The sequence below is a fragment of the Oryctolagus cuniculus genome, chromosome 3, assembly GCF_964237555.1.
Source record: "Oryctolagus cuniculus chromosome 3, mOryCun1.1, whole genome shotgun sequence".
Lineage (NCBI taxonomy): Eukaryota > Metazoa > Chordata > Mammalia > Lagomorpha > Leporidae > Oryctolagus > Oryctolagus cuniculus.
This window is the reverse complement of record NC_091434.1, coordinates 59,044,298-59,063,350: the sequence shown is the minus strand read 5'-3', so window position 1 is coordinate 59,063,350 and position 19,053 is coordinate 59,044,298. Positions and strand designations below refer to the sequence as shown.

The following is a 19,053-nucleotide window of genomic DNA, read 5'->3' as shown; positions in this document are numbered from 1 at the left end:
TAAAAGAATGGGGGGTGGGGAATCTGAAAGTGAGGCCACTAAAAGAAAAATAAATGCAGCTATTTGTCTGCACCATCCCCCCTCCCACATCAAATGCTATATTCCAAATAATTAAATATCGGTTAGGTCCTTCATGATCTACACAGAACTGGTGACTCTCAAAGCAAGATAAAAAGACCAGTGCATATACCAAAGTAAACTTTTTCATTTTACACTACAATTATATTTAGTTTTTTTTTTAATTCAGTTGGTAAAACAGTTATCCCCCCAGGAATAATTGATATTTTTTAACAAAATCACTATAAGAAGAAATGCAACAATTGCTCTGATTTTCAATACTATTTTATTGCAACTGGATGAGTGTATTCTAAATTGTGCATTACACCATAATATACAGGATTACAAACAAGATTACAGTACAGACCGATTCCAGTGGTACCAGCATCACATCTCAAACAGCACTTATTCTGAACTGCATTTTACATGCAATAGCTATTGTTCTAATTATGAATTAAATGGTTTGAATTTATTTAAGCTACTGTACTAATTGACTACAATAGGTATAAACTCCCAACATTAACAACCTGATTAGATTTAGGCTCAGATTTATTACATGAATATATGACAAACCACAATTTGTGTGACTATGAAAAAAATCATGCATTTATATTTTCTGGAAACATCAATAGCTTCAGATTTTCCGTAAAATAATGGAATGCAAAGGAGTAAAAGATGAAAAAGAAACAGTGCAAATTGTATGTGATAGTCAAGCAGCTTTTGATTTAAAGAAGGGTATGTTGGCATTTATTTATAATATGTATATACAAGCTTGTGCAAGTAATGTATTGAATTGATATGTTTTGATAGGGAATGCATCTCTTGATTTTTTTCATCCTCTTGAGAGTTCTGGATCTGGTTTTTACTTTAGGAAGAAGGAAAGACTTAAAGTGAGATGAATTGCTCAAATTGTGCAATTATTTTTACAATTAGAGAAGAAAGAAGTGCTAAGGCAACACAATAACTTTCTAAGCACTTTTCTGCTGGTTTAAATTAGTTAAATTATTTTGTATAAATTAGATATAATTCTACTTTTCTGATATGTATAAAAATTGATGAAGCTGCATGGTTTTAAAATAGGAAATCCACATTATAAAAAGTCATTAAAAATTCTGTACAAAATCACAACAAAATAATTCAGCATGGGAAAGATAACAAGTAGTAAAATGCTGGTTGAAAAATATATATTTATATATATTTTAATTGGCCCATTACTCGTTTAAAAATTGCATAGATCCTAATTATTGCTTGTGATTTTGTTATCCGGATCAGATAATTAATATGATCTGAATACAGCTACACCAAATTTGCGGTGCATTTTTTTTTTTTACTGTCTCATTTTTTTTAAATAGAAGAGCTATAGAAAATAATACATAAGGTGAACAGGAACTTTGATCCCCTGTTTCTTCCCAAGGCAGTAACGACAATAAATACATATATCACTTGAAGCTTGGAGCATTTGCACTTTGCAGCAGTAGTACCCAAAGGGCTGCCTTTTGTAAACACAACAGTCACTGTAAGAACAGTGGGTTCATTTCCTGGGAGTGGTGAAACTGATGTGCCTTAATCGTGAAAGATGGCATTGAGCTGGGCACTCATGACTCGCTCATGATGTGAATGGCTATCGAAAGACATAATATTGTCTATGGGGATCTCGCAGCGAGGGGCAGCGGCGCCCGAGAAGATTGATCCGTGGCTTTGGGCCCCTGCCAGGGTCGCTGCAGGATAGTGCATGGTAAAGGCATAATTTTTTTCAAAGTCGGCGGACGGTTCGTGTTTGAAAGAGAAGTTGCCATTGATGCTGAGTGGGGGGCTGAGAGGACCATCGAAGGAAGGGCTGGTGCAATCAGTCAGGGGGCTTTCAAAGAAGGGCTCCAGGGCTGCGCCGTAGGCGTGTGGCGGCGGCTTGACGTGGAAGACGTGAGAGCTGTCCATGGTACCGTACGGTGGGCTTGGCAGACCAGGCGACTGGTAGGAGTAGGGGTGCACTGGAAAGGAAGCGCTGGCCGTTGGCAGATGTGGGGGCATGTCCTGGTTCTGCTCAGGCAGAAAAGTCCGAGGATTGAGCTGCAAACAACCCGCAACCAGGTTGGTGGTGGGCTGGGATAAGCCTTTGCAGAGCGTTTGTACAAAGGAGACCAGGTCAGGGCTTTTGCCTGAACGCAGGATCTCAGACAGAGCCCAGATGTAGTTCTTGGCCAAGCGCAGCGTCTCGATTTTGGACAGCTTCTGCGTCTTGGAGTAGCAGGGCACCACTTTGCGCAGGTTGTCCAGCGCCGCGTTCAGTCCGTGCATACGGTTCCGCTCCCTGGCGTTGGCCTTCATGCGTCTCAGTTTAAATCGCTCCAGGCGCGCCTTGGTCATCTTCTTCTTTTTGGGGCCGCGCCTCTTGGGCTTTTGATCATCGTCTTCCTCTTCCTCTTCTTCCTCCTCTTCCAGGTCCTCATCTTCCTCCTCCTCCTCTCCCCCATTCCTCAGCGAGTCCTCCTCAGCGTTCATGGCTTCGAGGTCGTCCTCCTTCTTGTCTGTCTCGTGCTCCTCGTCCTGAGAACTGAGACATTCGTCTGTCCAGCTTGGAGGACCCTGGGGCTGAGGCTCACCCATCAGCCCACTCTCGCTGAACGATTTGGTCATAGTTCGGTTTCCTACATTCAACAGGGAAGAAGAGCAAACAGAAAGAAAAGGAGACAAATACACTCAAAATCCAGACATACTTTCAGCTCCCGCTTTCTCACCCCCTACAAAGGCATGTGATGAAAAGTACCCGTCCATTACCAAATGAATGCCTCTGGGGACAAGCTGTATTCATTGTTTGATAACAGCGCGTGTGCCCCGCTGGTACGTAGAAGAGGGGTCAGGGCAGACGTGGGGGCGAGGGGGCTGCATACGTGTTTGTGTACACCGCTCACGCATGTGTGTGTGTCTTCTAGTGTGAAGTTAAGTGTGCTGGTGGTATGGCCCGGTAGGATCTTGCGTGCGGAAGGAAGTGAGTGTACTTTTCAGCGACTTCATGTTTACCTGCATGCATAAAGTCACTCACAACTCCACCAAAAAAGAAAAAAAAATGACGAATTTGAAAATCCCATGTCCCCATCTCTGCCCCGGTTTCTCGGTACTTAGCGATTTAAGTTAAAAGAGCCATTACGTAATTTAACAGTGGCAGTGATTTTTTAAGAAGATTACAGCAACGGGAGATTTGAGGAGCAAATGCACGGAGGGAGGAAACTAATGCGCACCAAACCGTTTCGCCCTCAACGAAACAGTTGGCAACAAAAGTGGGCAGGAGTCTCCCATCCCTCCCTCGCCTTTCTCTCCTGGCTTCCTATCCCTCATCCTCCACTGAGTTTCCACCTAGCACAAAAGCGCCGGCGCGGCGGCGAGGGTTGGGGGCGCGGCGCAGAGCGCTCTCCCACGCGCCGGGGATCAGGTGCGGAAGGCTCCTCTCTAATAAACAACCCATTGAAAGGGCCGCCCGCTCTTTATTGGGGCTTTTCAAAGTTCTCCTCAAACCTTCCTTTAAAAGATTGAGTAATTACAATGGTCAGCGATTGGCAATGGTGAAGTTGCCGCTTCTAATAAGGAAAATAAAAAGCCTTTAGTCAAACAACTGAATTTCTGGCTCCAGCAGTTTCTCCTAAGGGGCTGGCCGACCCTGGAGCAGTAACAGGTAGCAGGAGTGGGTCCCTCTTTCTCCACTCCCCTCTCACCATCACCACCACCACCACCACCACTTTCAACTAAACTGTTTCCGAACCCGATTTATTTTCCAGAGTGTGTATAATCAAGGTATCCAAGTCTCTTTCATTCATGGAAAAAAATAGCTACACACTCTCAATGTGCATAAAATACATTCACACCAGATACTCTTGGAAATAGGAGCTTTTTGTATTTTCTTAGAAGTAAGAAAGTTAAGTAGTTATTTGCTATTAAGACTTTAATATCATCACTAGCAAAAATGCGTAATCAGAGTTTACGAGTATTTTGGAAAAAAATACCAAGAAGCTCCCATACTATTTAAAATGACTCAAAAAAATCTTTAAATTTTTTAAAGTGAGAAAGTGCAGGGAGTACCGAGTGACGCGACTCATTATGTATGAATATTTGGGGACAGTTACTGGGAGGGATACTGGTCTCAACACACAGACATAGGCTTGCAAATACGCACATACAGAATATGTAGGTGCCCTGGCTCTTCAATTACTGCGTTGACTCTCTAGCAAAAAGGAAAAAAAAAAATGAAAGGCTTGTAATTACCTGTTGTTGTTAGTAGGTCTTGAGCAGTGACGGTCTCATAACCCTGGGGCCTCTGGATACAGTGCCTTCTGCGTGGGCGAATTCCTCGTGTCCTGGCGGCGCGGGTGCGCAGGTTATATAGCCGAGATAGTGATGCTGAGCGCGGGCGGGGCCACCGGCTGAGTGGCGAGCAGGTCCCTGCGCCTGGCGCCTGCGCACGCGCCCGGACTGTGCGCTCCCTTCTCCCCCCACCCCCACCCCGCCCTGCTCCCGCTCAGCCTTGCTCTTCTCCCGCCCTCTGGTGACAATCGCTCCCCTCAACCCCCACCCTTACACCCCCCCCCCCCGCCCCTTCTCCTTCCTCCCCGGCATGCGCCATATGGTCTTCCCGGTCCAGCCAAGAGCCGGGAACCACGTGACCTGCCCATTTGTATGCCGCGGAGCGCTCCATTCCGGCCCCTTTGTGGCCAGAAGAAAGTGGCCCATCTGTCGCCAGTTAGAGACTCCGCGGACCTGTTTTTACCCGCAGGAGAGATTAACCCTTTCAGGCGGCAGAAGGGAGAGGGGCACGGGAGTGGGGCGAGGAACTTGAGGGAAGGGAGCGGGAAATCTAAGGCGGGCTGGGTCTATAGGTTAGAGCGAATGCTTTGCGTTGACGCGCGAAGTAGGGCACAGGTGAAAAGGGCAGAAGCTGGGGGGCTGAGCGGGTGGTGTGAAGAGTCCTCGCTCCTTTTGGATTCCTCACCCTGGCACTGGTCTCCGGGCATCATGACTCCATGCCCTCTCTGGGAGGTCCCCTCCAGGTTTCTTCGCCTTGACAGACGCTTTGCTTGTCGGCGCCAGAGTGGCTTCTAATCCCTATCAGCACCTCTAGGCAAACGTATACTTTATGAAAATCGCTTAATCTGCAAACGCAGCTTTGAGACTGGCCCCCAGCTTCTCTAGTGCATCACCTGCTTGCAGCTCATTCGGTATAGAAATTTTGTGCCTACCACTCTACTCCCAACCACCCGTGCAACCACGTGTGCCCTGACCCTCAACTACCCTTGTCCCTGGAGACCTCCTCACTCTCCGCCCTGCCCTCTCTACCCCCAGGATCTTAAGCTAAAAGCGGCCTAGTTCCTGCGTAGACCCCATCGCCAGTGGCCTTTGTGCTCTTGCTCTGGAGCCAAGGGCTTTTCTAGTGCTTGAATTCTGCCTTTTAACCAACCACTGGGTGCCATCACCCTGCCAGTCCAAGGAACACCTTCTGGTTCCCTGGTCAGCGCGCCCCAGCGGCCTCAGCTTTGTAACAAATACTTGGACCTAAAAGCACTCTGGCTGTCACTCTGCCATGACACACCCGGAGTCCTTGGTCCCCAATCTATGTAAATAGGGACTTGGTTCAGGCAAGCTTCCTCAAAGAGAAGATGGAACCGGCTTGTGTTGAATGGGTCTTTTCTTTCTCTTTCTAGAAAGGCACAATGCTGGGAAGAATTGGTGGCTACCACTCCTTCAAGTCTCTAAGCCTCTGATTTGAGGTGTCCTCGACCTTGGGAGTCAGCAAAGACCACGCGGCTTCCAGCCCCTTTGGAAGGATCCATGCTTGTGACTAAATAGGGATTCTTGATTTTTTCTGAGCAAGGCATGTTCCAGACTGATACATAAAAAGAAAGAAGTTGGCCTGGTCTCTCCTTAGTCTAATCCTTCTCCTCCAGTTTCCCTTCTAATCCTCCATTATCTCTGTACCCCCTGCCAAACCTGAAACCCTTTGCAATGAATGCAGCCCAGCTCAATTGCTTATTTAAAGGCAATTGCCCTATATGTCTCCAGAGTTTACAAACAGTGTCAGGGTTGAGAGGCTGGAGTGGAGTGCTTCTGGGAAGGGCTGCGGGTGAGAATCCTAAGGAGATCGCAGTTTTTGGAAGGTTGCAGTGCAGCTTTTCCAGCCCAGCATAAATCCAAAAGAAAGGAGTTATGCGACCGACCAAAGTGAGACATAGGTCGATCTTAGGACTGGGGTAGAACTATACAATTTCGTTCAGTTTGACTCTCTCTGTATATTCTTTGCCGGCCAAGAGCACAGAGGAGGTTAAAAGAATTCACCCAGGAGCCTGGTCCCAATGCCCATTCTCCTGCCGTTTGTGTCTTCGGTGCCCGGTTGAACCTCGAGGGACGTCCAAGCACCAACCTGCAGGGGCTGGCCCACAGGCTGGAGGGCCGAGGACGTTAGCAGCACGGCCTGGGGAGAGCAGCGGTTCTCCAGACGCCCACCCTAGGAGCCAGCACACAGAGCCGCGGGGGTGGGCAGTCCATCCGGGGTTCTCATTTCTCATTTCTCAGGCGTTGGGGAGCGCTGGTTGAGATGTTGGGGGTGGCACAGGAGAGAGATCTCCAGCTGCTCCACAGGCCCAGCGGCGGCCCGGAGATCTCTCCCCTACCTCACTACCCCCGCCCGAGAATCGGAAACGTCCCCGGTTTGTGACATCCTGTGGAATAGAGAAGAATCGTGGTGGAGCCAGATGTTCCCCGGGCAAGAGGAAAGCCCTGGTGTTTTGCCAGATGAGACTCAAATGCGTAAGGTGCGGGAATTATTAGATCTGTTTCCTCCCTCTCCCTCTGATAAATTCACCTCTAATCCGACTACGCGGCGTTACGCTCAGGCCTGGGGATTTGTACAAAGGAAAAGCCACTCCGAGTTGTTCCGGAGACCGGGCCAAGGTTCAGACCCACTGTGGCTCTCCTGGGACTTCCTGGCGGTGGACCCGCCTCTGCGCGGGGAAGGTGGACCCGGCGCTCAGCCAGTGCCGGCGGGGCGCGGGGCTGCCGAGGCCAGGGACTAAGACCTGGAAAGGAGGAGACCAAAAAACAGCTTGGATAGAGGTGCTTTTTATCTTGGGGAGCGGGGAGATAAGGAGGCAAGAAAGCGGGTCGGGAGAACCGAGGGGGCCGCAACGCCAGGAGAGGACTGAGCTGGAGCTTCGGCGGGCCTCGGCGCTGGGGACGGTCTCTGCCGCGCCTCCCCACCCGCCTCCTCATTTTTTCCTCTTTGGCCCTGTTTTGGACGGTTGCACACTTCCCCCCCTCCTTGTTTCCTAAGTTCTCTTCCTCTCCCCAGGCTGCCAGTTAGCTGTACTCCCCCAGCTCCGGCCCCCACTGGGCGCTGCAGGCTGCTGAGCGGCACGCGAACCGCACGCGCAGGCAACAAAAGCCGCTTTCATGACTCACTGCCCTCGAGCAATGCCCCAAATCTGCCGCCCCCCGGGTCCCTGCCCCGAGCGCGCGGCGCGGGCCGGGCATCCCGGCCGTTACAGCGGCAGCCGGAGCGCCTGCGGGAAGGGGGGCCTGAGGGGGCGTGTGGCCTGGCTAGGGACAGGGGAGCGTGGCTTGCGCCGGGCGGAGGGGAAGGGAGGGGACGCACGGAGGGATGCGGTGGGGGTGGCGGTGGCGGCGTGTGGCCCGGTCGTTAGGGGGTGGGAAGCGTGTGGCTGGCGGCAAGGGGTGGGGGGTGGGGAATAGGGTGCATTCACTGAGCCCAGATAAAGAGCCAGGGCAAGGCCAGCGTCCCCGGAGGTGACCTGTTTCTCGCGAAAGCAGATGCTTGCTCTTCTAAAGGAAGGTTTGCGTTCAATGAAAGGATCTAGCGTGGCTAGGAAGGCCCCCACAGACCTCGAGCGGCGCCCTCACCCTGCCCCGCCCAGGCGGGGGTGTCCCTGCCTGGACGCGTTCCGGGGGACTGGAGGCCGGAGTGGGGGCGAGTACTGGGGGATCCGCAAGATCGCAGGGCGCTGGGGCCGCAGGAGCTGAGGGCTGAAAGCGTTAGCTGCCTTCTAGGCCCAGGAGCTGAAGCCACTTAGGAGGCCCAGGAGCTAAGAAGCCAGACCGCTGGCAGGGCGCCGGCTTTGCGCCTCCGCCTCCAGGGAGGCAGTTGGGCTCCCGGGTCCTGGCCCGAGGCTGGAGCTGCCGGGTCTGGACAGGCAGGCGGTAGGGGGGAAGCCAGGAGCAAAAGAGACGCTATTAAAATGCCTCGCCGTCGCCCCAAGCACAAAACCCGTCTTCCCCAAATCTCCTGGGCTTGCGGCATAATCTTAATTAAGATAATTGATTCATATTGCACCTGCGAGAACGGGAAAAAATTGATTCCAACCCCCAGCCCCACAAATCGCTCAGAGCTATTGGATGGAGCGCGACGCGGCTGTGATTTGGAGAATGATTTAGTGCTGGGCCTCCCCAGCTTGGCCTGACTGGGCCCTTTTATTTATTATTTACGTCCTCTTGGCCCCGCTGAGGCTTTGGTGGCTTCCCTCCTGGAGCCCACGGTTCCTCAGAGGGACTTCGTCTGAAATCCCCATTAGAATAGAGGGGCTTTCCTTAAAACATCCAGCATGCAGAATCCACAACGTAAACTGCAGGCAGTCGGATAAGGCTGGCAGACATGGGTCGTGAGCACGACTGTCCAAGACCTCGTGTGTCAGATAACCTGTGTGTGCAGAGTAGTATGCAAAAAATTGTTAAGTGTGCAAGGACGCATGGACCTGAATTTGAGTGCATAAGTGTGCATGAGACTGTGTGAATGAGAGTGCAAGTGTGTGATAGTGTGCACGCGAACACGAGTGTGTGAATGTGAATATGCCTGTCAGTGTGTGAGTATGTGTATAAATGCATGGAGGTGTAACAGTGTGCATGAGTGTGTGAATGCTTGTGGTCACACTATGCGGATGTGGGGAGTGTGAGCAGAGGGTGCCAACCTCTTTTCTGGGTACTGAACTATCTTGTGGTTCAAAGGGTTCTGCAGAGTCCTGGAACTGACAAGCAACTCCGTGTTTGCCAATCTCTGCTTAACAGAAAGAAACAAGCAAACAAAAATCCCTGCTAGCTGGGTGTAGCCACAAAAATGGGGAGCTTGGACACATGGATGGCGCCTGAGCCTCCCCTGAACAATGGTAGCAGCAGGTGGGGGTGGGGGTGGGGGTGGGAGTGGGACTCGGTAGTTCCAAAGGCAAGGATAGAACATGGGCGAGCCAGGTTTGCTGCCCCAGGCTTGTAGGGAAAATTCAAGTAGCACCCTCAAGGTATCAGCACCCTGGACAACTCCCACTTGCTTGCCCTGAATTCACTGTTAGGATTCAGCAAAAACTTTGAGAAGTAGTCTTTCGTTTTCTCGTAACGTTTGTTTCACAAAACGGTTGGCCACCATGCCTGAACTTTCAGTAGTAGAACCCTGTAAGTCTGCATCTAATTAGCAACCTTTTTAGAATAAGTTTCCGGGTAAAGTGGATATCTAGGTTTAGGGGTGGGAGAAGAACTTAAAATAATTTGTGTCAGAAGCAAAGAAAAAAAATCGTATATTGAGTAACTTTAGAAGATAGCCATTATTCTAACAATTGCACTTATTTGGCTGAAAACATCAAAACCATTATTTGCTGTTCACAGAAATAAAATATCTAAAAATACTTTTGTTTTTATTTTATGGAACATAACTTTTACAGGGAATATAAATCTCTGTTCATTATCATCCTATCAACTCTCCAATTCTTCCACACCTAAACTATTTCTTTTAAATTAAATGGGAAAGCAAGCCTACAGAGTTAAATGTAATTATTTATTCATTGTTGGTGAGCCACACAATTCTTTAAATCACTGAATTTAAAATATTGCATATTAGTAAACACCACTTACCCAAAATATACTACAAAAAGCTAGTAGAGAGATGACTGAGAACAGCAATTTCTTTAACAATGTAAACATCTTAGAAGCATACAGTATGTCCCTCCACACACACATATACACACTTATATGTAATTTTCAAAATGTCATTATTATTAGCAAACAAAATCCTTAATGAGTATTATTCAGACTTCACTGCGATGGAAAATACAATTACTTTTAATTCAAGAATTCACCCCCATAGCCTCACCTTCTTTAAATAAAATATTTTCTTTCCTTTTTAACAAATGCATTTTCACTTGAATTAAATATTGATAATTTGACCTTTTATGTCTTCAACTAATCAAAGTGGGAAAATTCCAAATGTAGATCTCAGAGTTTGGTCCTGGTGGGTCTTTCCGCTTGAATAGGCACTGAGATTAAAGGAGTTGAACTTCCTCTTTCACTGCTCTCTCCTTGCACTAATTGCTTATGCAAAAATGCAGATTAGTATTAATTAGTAACTCTGCTGATTAGTTCTGTGGTATTTTCACATAATAAATCATGCTGCAGACATGAATTTTGGCACATCACCCAGTGGTGGCTCAGGCTGAAATAACAGATTTCATATTAAAATAAAATCTCTGACTAAATCTACCTTTCTTATGCAGGTACCATGAGCAGCCACCTGCTGGGAGCACCTGCCATGGGAAATTACTTTCTGTCAGCGACAAGCCACTTTTGGGGGCCAAACAGAACAATCTGATTATGAGGTTAGACTCTAATAATAAATAAACAAATAAACAGTTACATACATACATATGTGACACAAGAATGTGCCCAAGCTTCAGGCATTTTGCAGACAATGATATTATAACAGAAGATATACTTGCAATAGCACTAGATATTTAAAAATAACTTCTCAAGTTATTGATAAACACCTCAGTTTATTATCCTCCTGTGACATATGTCCTCCTTTGTGAGATGGTCTGATATTCTGAGACTCTCCTCATAACTCACACTTACTGATTTTTCCTCTGCCTGGGCAAGCAAGTTGGTTCTGGAAGAAAAGCATCACAAAAACACCAAGAAGAGAAACATGAATGCCTGAAGCAGTCGCAGAGTTAACTGACCACCTCTCCCAACCTAGCATAAGAAGAGACACTGTGAGGCCAGGCATAGTTGCCTGATGTGAAGCAAATTCTTCCCTCCCGATTGGTTACTCTATGAGCCTCTACACAGCTCCTTTCTTTCCTCTTGAAAACTGTTTCATCTGATGAGACAGCTTACAACCATGTTGCCAAGATTATGAAATAGACCCAGGTGTTTACTGTGATCCCCCAGCCCTTTACATACCCTTGTGGTTTTGTTTTGTTTTGTTTTGTTTTGGTCTTTTTGCCACTGATGAAACCTCCTGATGATCCATCAAGTGCTCTCTTGCACTTTTTTGTTCTTTTTGTTCCCTGTCTATATTTATTGTTGGAAATATCCCAATAACTCATGCACCCTAAGAGGTTAAAGACAGAGAGGATTATGACTTTTAATCTGATGCCCATACTTGGAATACTTGCAGAGTTGCACAGCGCACATACACGCCACTAATAAACATTCAATATTGAAATACAGAGACCAATAAAGGCTAAGAGAGATACACTTTTGGAAGGGAACTGAGACACAGCAGTTGTTTTTAGTTGTATAATGCAGGTTACAACCTGTGTCTGCCTTCAAGATTTGTCCTGAGGCTGTTGGATAAATGTGACCTATGGGTGATGTGGGTGGCTTTCCAGACATCATTCACTGAACTTTTCAGGTGTTTTGCTGGTGAAAGGAAAAGGTTGTGCATTTTGCAGTCTTCTTATTTATCTTAATTGTAAAGAATTTTATTCAAGAAATTAAAAATTGGGAGAGAAGACATACTTTAAAGTAACTCTCAAGTCAAATACATTGCTTTGTTTTTTATCCTTTGAAGCCACTCCTAAGTCACACTTAGAGGTCCACATGAACTAGGCGGACAATCTCTGATGGGTGAAGCATCTTAGATTTTCATGATTGCTCATCATATTGAAGGGAAAGATTTATGCAAAGAGCCAGGGCTGGCCATAAGCAAAGGCTCTAAAGTTGCTTTAGTTTTTTTTTTCTTTTGTTGTTTTTGTTTTTTAAAGAGTTTGTCTCCATATTCACCTTCTTTCAGGGACTGCCACTTACCGAACAGTAAATATATTCAGAAAAATTATATTGAATGCTACTATGTGCCAGGCACTGTGCCACCAGGTGCTAGAGGTACCAGGGTGAATAGAAACATACATCAGACTCCTTTCTTGACACTTTCTACTGTAGTGGGAGAAAGACTTTAATAGGGTTCACTCACTGTGTACCCATCTGGCTTGAAACAAGCACAGGAAATGAAAATGAAACTCACTGGTACATAACAATCAGAGAACAAAGGAACCTGGCCAAGACCTGTGCAGGAAGGGTTCCCACATAGGTAGAACTGGAGGAAATGAGAAACACGTTGCCCAAGTAAATGAGGCTGATCTGGGGATTGAGTCCTCCACTTAGTCAGAATATGTGGAAAGGTCTTGAGGCAAGAGCAGAGGGGACATGAAAAACCTAAAGAAGGTCTGCTAGAGTAGTAAGAAGAGAAAGAATAATGGTAAGAAGTAAGGTAGCCAAAGACAGAGCCAGAAGCCTATGTTCCACCGAAGAGTGTTGAACTTTTGGACAGGGTATGAATGAGATGAGTAAGATTCATACTTTTGGGAAGCCTGCTTTAGCCATGGTGTAGAAAACTGACCGCAAAGCTGTTGACTTGGGTAAAGGAGGGCTATTGCAGTTTTCCTACTGAGAGATCATGGCACCTAGATTATGCTGGTTGTACAGAAGATGGACAAAGTTAGGCAACATAGTTCAGAGATATTTACTAAGATTTCCTTGAAACCACAGCCTAGTTCCACAGAAATTATCCAATGGCCATGAACAAACAAAATCATGATATTTGGGCTGGGCAACTGACTTAATGGCTAAGATGCTGATTAAGGCACCCACCTCCCACATCAGAGTATTGGGTTTGATTCCTAAACCCAGCTTCCTTTTAATGCACACCCTGGGAATCAGCAGTAATGACTCAAGAAATTGCATTCTGTTATCCTATCCAAGGAGAACTGGATTTGGTTTCTGGTTCCTGGCTTTGGTCTGGCTCAGCCCTCCCTGTTGCGGGTGTTAGAGGAGTAAACCAGTGAAAAGGAGTTTCCTTACAACCATCTCCCCCCAACACCTCTTAAATATATAAATAAAATGTTTGTAAACTGTTTATTATTTTATTTGAAGTGGGGAGAGAGAGAGAGGAAGAAGAGACCTTTCACCCAATATGTGGGTCAGGAGTTCAACTATTTGAGCCATTGCCTGCTGCCTCTCAAGATGCATGTTAGCAGAAAGATGGAATTAGGAGAGGGGCTGGTACTCAAACACATACACTCTAATATGGGATGTGGCATCTCAAGCAGCGTCTTAACCACTGTTTCAAACATTCACCCCATAAAAAATTATAATTCTTTATAACCTTCATGAATGTTATTGATTTCCTCAGCAATTGCATACCAAATTTAATTTAAATCAATAACTGATTAACCCATAAAATAATTGCTTTGCAAAGCAGGAAATATAATACTAACAGCATACATTTATGGAGCGCTTAAAACATTGTAGGTGCACCGAGTTAATAACTAGGACAATTTTCACTTGATAGCTGAGGAAAGTTAGGTGTATTCCAGTTAAGTAACATATTCAGCACCGCCCAGTTAATTAGTAGCAGAGATAGGACTGGAGCTCAGATACACCAATTCCATATCTGTGGCAGGAATCTAAGCTTGTTTCTAAGGAACAGTTTTAAGTTTGATTTTTTGGTCAATCTAAAAATAACATATGAATATATTAACAGTTTCTGTATCTTCCTGGAGAAAAGAATAGGGAAATACTAACCAACAATCTGACAGCACATCCATACAAATTAATTTTTAAAAATTTATTCAAAGGGCCGGCGCTGTGGCACAGGGGGTTGAGGCCCTGGCCTGAAGTGCCGGCATCCCATATGGCCGCGGGTTCTAGTCCTGGCTGCTCCTCTTCTGATCCAGCTCTCTGCTATGGCCTGGGATAGCAGTGGAGGATGGTCCAAGTCCCTGCACCCTCGTTGGAGACCTGGAAGAAGCTCCTGGCTCCTGGCTTTGGATCAGCGCGGCTCTGGCCATTGCGGCCATCTGGGGAGTGAACCAGCGGATGGAAGACCTCTCTCTCTGTCTCTGCCTTTCTCTGTAACTCTGTCTTTCAAATAAATAAAAGAAATCTTTAAAAAAATAAAATATTTCTTTGGGGGAGTGAGGAACTTTTAAAAAAATTAAAAAAAAATAAAATTTATTCTAGAGGGAGGATGAGAAGGAGAGAAAATGAGACCTCCTCTCTTATACTGTTTAACTATACTGTTTAACTACCCAAACTCCTGCAAATGCTGGTACTGGGCTATGGCTCAAGGCAGGAGTGAGGAACTCAATCTAGGACTTCTTCCATGTAAGTCATGGGAAGACAACTACGGAGCCATTGCCACTGTCTCCCAGCATCTGCATTAGCAGGGGAGTAGAAGCCAGGAATTGAACCCAGGCACTCCAGTACAACAGAAGGGCATCTTAATTGCCAGGCTAAAGGCTTGCCCCTCCACCCAAATATTGTAGTGAACTCACTTAATCAATGAAACTAATCAGATTGAAGGAAATACTGCAGATTGACCAGTCTACCTTATTGAAATAACTATTGTCAGAGAAAGATCACTATTCAATAATTTTTACAATATTTTAAAATATAATATTTTCATTTTTTTTGAAGGCATGGATGAGAGAGAGAGAGAGAGAGAGAGAGAGAGAGAGAGAGAGAGATTGAGAATATTCTATTCACTTGTTCACTTTCCAAATTCTGGCAACAACCAGGGTGTGCCAGGCTGGGACTCAGTCTGGGTCTCCCATGTGGGTGGCAGGAAACCAATTATTTGAGCCATCATTTGCTTTCCCAGAGAACACATTAGTAGGAAGCTAAGATCACAAACAGAGCTGGGACTTGAACACAGGTACTCTGATATAGGATGGGAGCATCCCAAGCAATGTCCTAACTGCTGTATCAAATGCCTTCCCCTACTCAAGAATTACAGTGGTGACTGCCAAAGGCTGTGGACACTAGGTAAAAGGGGATAGGGAAAGACTATATAACAGCTACTAAGTTATAGTTAGATAAGAACAAGTAGTTCTGGGTTCTATTGCACAGTAGGAGGATTATACATAATGGTATTAAACTGCATATTTTTTAAAAGGAAAAAAAAAACCTAGAAGAAAGGATTTTGATTACTTTTACCATAGAAAAATGATGAATGCATGAGAAGATAGATATGTTTACTTTAATTGGACATTGCAAAGTATTTACATGTATTGAAACATCAAATGGTACCCCATAAATATATAAAATGTTTATATCAATTTAAAATAATTATAATTGGTTCTTCTTGAAGAGTTCAAATTGTTTTGATTCTGGTCATATCTACTTCAAAATAAGAAATTTTTATTAGCTTGCACCTGCTTTAGTCTTTAATAAAGAATTAAAGATTTTTGTTTTCTTTTAGAAAATGCTTATTTAATTACAACCCAGCCTTTGTTTCTTGCCATACTCAAAGCTTTAACATTTACAAAGGAAGTTACATTCACTTGGAGATTGGGGTATGCAAAGGGAGAGGTTGTCACTGGCATCTTTTATTAATACAATTAACTAATTGCTGATCTTCCAATAGTCAATAATATATGTATTTCAATCTGGGTAGTTGACAAGTAGATGCACCAAATGCACAATTTTAAAAGCAGAAAAAATAAACCTCATTTTTGCTTCTCTGAAGATAGCTATTTTCAGTAAAGCCTTGCCTTTCTTCAATTCATTTATGACTTTTCTGGGTTTTGTTTATTGTTTAAATAAACATCCAGTTTAAGAAAAGTTTTATAATTATAGTACACACTCTAGGGGAACATATTGGTTTTTATTAACATTTATAGCTGAACTAAAATTACCTCATCAAAATGCAATAGAATTCTTTCATTGGCAATAACTGGTTATATTGTATGATTTTTTTTAATTTAAAGATTAACCATTATGTTCACAAATATTTTCAAATAAATTTTAACAATTGGATTTTGATAAATGTGGCTATTTTAATTTCTCATTTTTTATTATAAGAGCATCCACAAACCACTGCATATAATCAATCATTAGTGTTAGTATACAAGGAAGAGAGAGCCATATGATAGAAATTATATCAGGGTCCTTGAAAAGAGAGGGGAGGACTACACCATAATCCTGAGAAATAAAGCACCAATCAGTACAAGCATTTGAAGGACCATCTGAGAAATAATGTTCATTTGTCCTTTAGTTCACTAAGTTTGAGGGTGATTTACTACCCAGAAACACATAAATTATACATTATTATCAAAATTCAATATTTCTAGGTTTAAAAATCTGTGAACTGAGATTTTCCTTCAATTGTCCTGTACTTATAAGTATTTCAAGAACTTAGATAATGTAAGTGTACCTTGTAGAAAAAAAAAAAAAACAGCATTAAGTGTTAGGGACTGCACTAAGTGTTACAGAGAAGTTATTTCATTTAATCCTCAAAGCAGCTCTATGAATAGATCTAATTGTTATTTTCATTATTATTGGTAGGGCATGGATGAGAACACATGGTAAGTAACATGTCCAAATATTGCAGAGCTTTTTCACTTTTTACGTTTGCTTTTATTAGTATCATTTTACTACCAAACTGATTAAGAATGAAGAATAATAAATATTTTGGGAAATTCTGTGGCCTGCTGTGTCCTGGGTTTACTTCTCTTTCAGCATTGTGAGCCTCTCAAATCTCATATTCTTTGTAGCCAACTACATCCAACATATACTGCACTTTCTACCTAGACTTGATACTATGGATTGGTTAACTAAGTAAACAATCTAACTCCCTTCTTGAATGCTTTTAAAGAATAAAAAGGCTGGACATGACACTCTGACAAAAAAAAAAAAAAAATGACCTAAATGAAAGATCTCTGTGAGTGAGATCCCAGTGGAAAGAACAGGTCATCAAAGAAGGAGGTACCTTTCTCTGAAGGGAGCAGAGAACTTCCACTCTGACTACGAACTTGTTTAACCATGATCAGAGTCGGTGAACTCAAAAGGCTTCCATAGCCTTGGCAACTCATGACAAGAGCCTAGGGTGATTACTGATGCCATAAACAGGAGTGTCAATTTGTTAAGTCAACAACAGGAGTCACTGTGCACTTACTCCTCATGTAGGATCTCTGTCCTGAATGTGCTGTACATTGTGATTTAATGCTATAACTAGTACTCAAACAGTATTTTTCACTTTGTGTTTCTATGTGGGTGCAAATTATTGAAATCTTTACTTAATATATGCTAAACTGATCTTCTGTATATAAAGAGAATTGAAAATGAAAAAAAGAATAAAAAGGCTGGAGAAAAATAGGAAAAATTGTAAATGATTCTTGGATATGATATATATTTTCCTAATCAAATGTATTAAGTTTTTTTTTTTTTATTTAACAGACAGTAAGAGAGAGACAGAGAAAGATCTTCTTTCCGTTGGGTCACCCCCCCAAGTGGACACTACGGTCGGAGCTATGCCGCTCTGAAGCTAGGAGCCAGGTGCTTCTTCCTGGTCTCACATGCGGGTGCAGGCGCCCAAGCACTCGGGCCATCCTCCACTGCCTTCCCGGGCCACAGCAGAGAGCTGGACTGGAAGAGGAGCAACTGATACTAGAACCCGGCGTCCATATGGGATACCGGCGCTGCAGGTGGAGGATTAACCTAGTGAGCCACAGCGACGGCCCTGTATTCAGCTTTAATTTAGAATGATGTCACAAGAGAGAATCAGGAACAGAAAATTTTTGGGCTGACACAAATTCTGGTGCAAGATACTAAAGCTGGCAAGTTTGGTGGTGGCTTCCTGACTTGTCAGTTTCCTAACTCTGGTCTTAACAGCCTAGTTTTGTGACACAGTTCTGGATACCGTACTCGTAATCTTAAGGTAGGTCCTGTTTCACCAAGCATGCTAACATTTCTATGAATTACCTAAAAGTATGCCCATTATAAAATGCATCTGCTCAAATTCTAGATGCAGTTGATTAAATTGCTTGCAGTATTTTCTGTTTATTCATTGGTATCAGAAATGTTTATGTGCAATAAGACAGTAAGAAAACAGAAATATATTATTGGGCTTATAGGTACAAAAGAAGACAACAGTAACTCATGGTACGTAGCTGTTAATTGATTCATTTATCACCTGTGGTCACTGGGAATGAAATGCCAAACCAATCAGTTGCTGCAATGGACCAGTAGGAGAATATAAAGAGTACACAGAATATAGACATGGGTTGTCTACTTTTAAACTATATGAGCAACTTCAAGGAAGAATATGATTTATTCAAGACAGTTTAAAAACACAGGGAATTTCTACAATTTCCCTAAAAAATATAATCACTTTAACTACAGAACTGATATAGCCAGTTATGAAACACAAGTTGTTGAACTACAAGTTAGTTCAGCAGTACTCAAATTGTGGTCCCTGGATACTAGCTTAGGGAGGATAGAATATTACATTAGGTCAGTCAGAAATTATGCATACTGTTGTAATTATTAGTACTACTGGATTCAAAGTGCTGCTGAAACCTCTGGGTATAGTTCTTGTTGTTTGCTCAAGTTAATTAAAATGTACATTCAATCATGACCTGTACCACATGAAACTGAAGTACCAAAACTTTTTGATATGCTGTAGAAAAAGAAATGCAAAGTATTTTATTATAAAAAGATAGATGAATTCACCATCGACAAACTTTTCACCTTCCTCCTAACTATGCTGAATATGTGTGCATTACTTTGGGAGTGACAGAATCCTACAAAAACCACTTCTGGCTGGGAAAGAAGGTAGGCAAAGTTACTGTTGAATGGGGATCCATGATAGTAATTATCATGGATGTCTAGAATAACAGGCCAGGGAGCATCATAGAAATGTCAGAGACAAGATGGTATTTTTATGATAACAGACAACAGAAA

At 43.9% G+C, this 19,053-nt stretch overlaps 1 protein-coding gene and 1 long non-coding RNA gene across 3 annotated transcripts; one reads left to right on the top strand and one right to left on the bottom strand.

The window, feature by feature from the left end:
• Positions 1 to 326: 326 nt before the first annotated feature.
• Positions 327 to 4,502, bottom strand: NEUROD1 (neuronal differentiation 1). Its single transcript, XM_008258808.4, has 2 exons — positions 4,312 to 4,502; positions 327 to 2,702 (listed from the first exon to the last, which is right to left on the bottom strand). The coding sequence occupies exon 2, from the start codon at positions 2,689 to 2,691 to the stop codon at positions 1,621 to 1,623; it is 1,071 nt and encodes a 356-aa protein (XP_008257030.2). The 5' UTR covers positions 2,692 to 2,702; positions 4,312 to 4,502; the 3' UTR covers positions 327 to 1,620.
• Positions 4,503 to 6,945: 2,443 nt separating this feature from the next.
• On the top strand, positions 6,946 to 17,775 carry LOC138849162 (uncharacterized). 2 transcript variants are annotated; one of them, XR_011387579.1, is made up of 3 exons: positions 6,946 to 7,152; positions 10,587 to 10,688; positions 17,548 to 17,775. It is a non-coding gene; the product is annotated as an uncharacterized lncRNA (long non-coding RNA). The 2 variants fall into 2 exon arrangements; XR_011387578.1 differs by lacking the exon at positions 17,548 to 17,775 and adding an exon at positions 13,947 to 14,807 and having other exon boundaries at positions 6,948 to 7,152.
• The last annotated feature ends 1,278 nt before the right edge of the window (positions 17,776 to 19,053 follow it).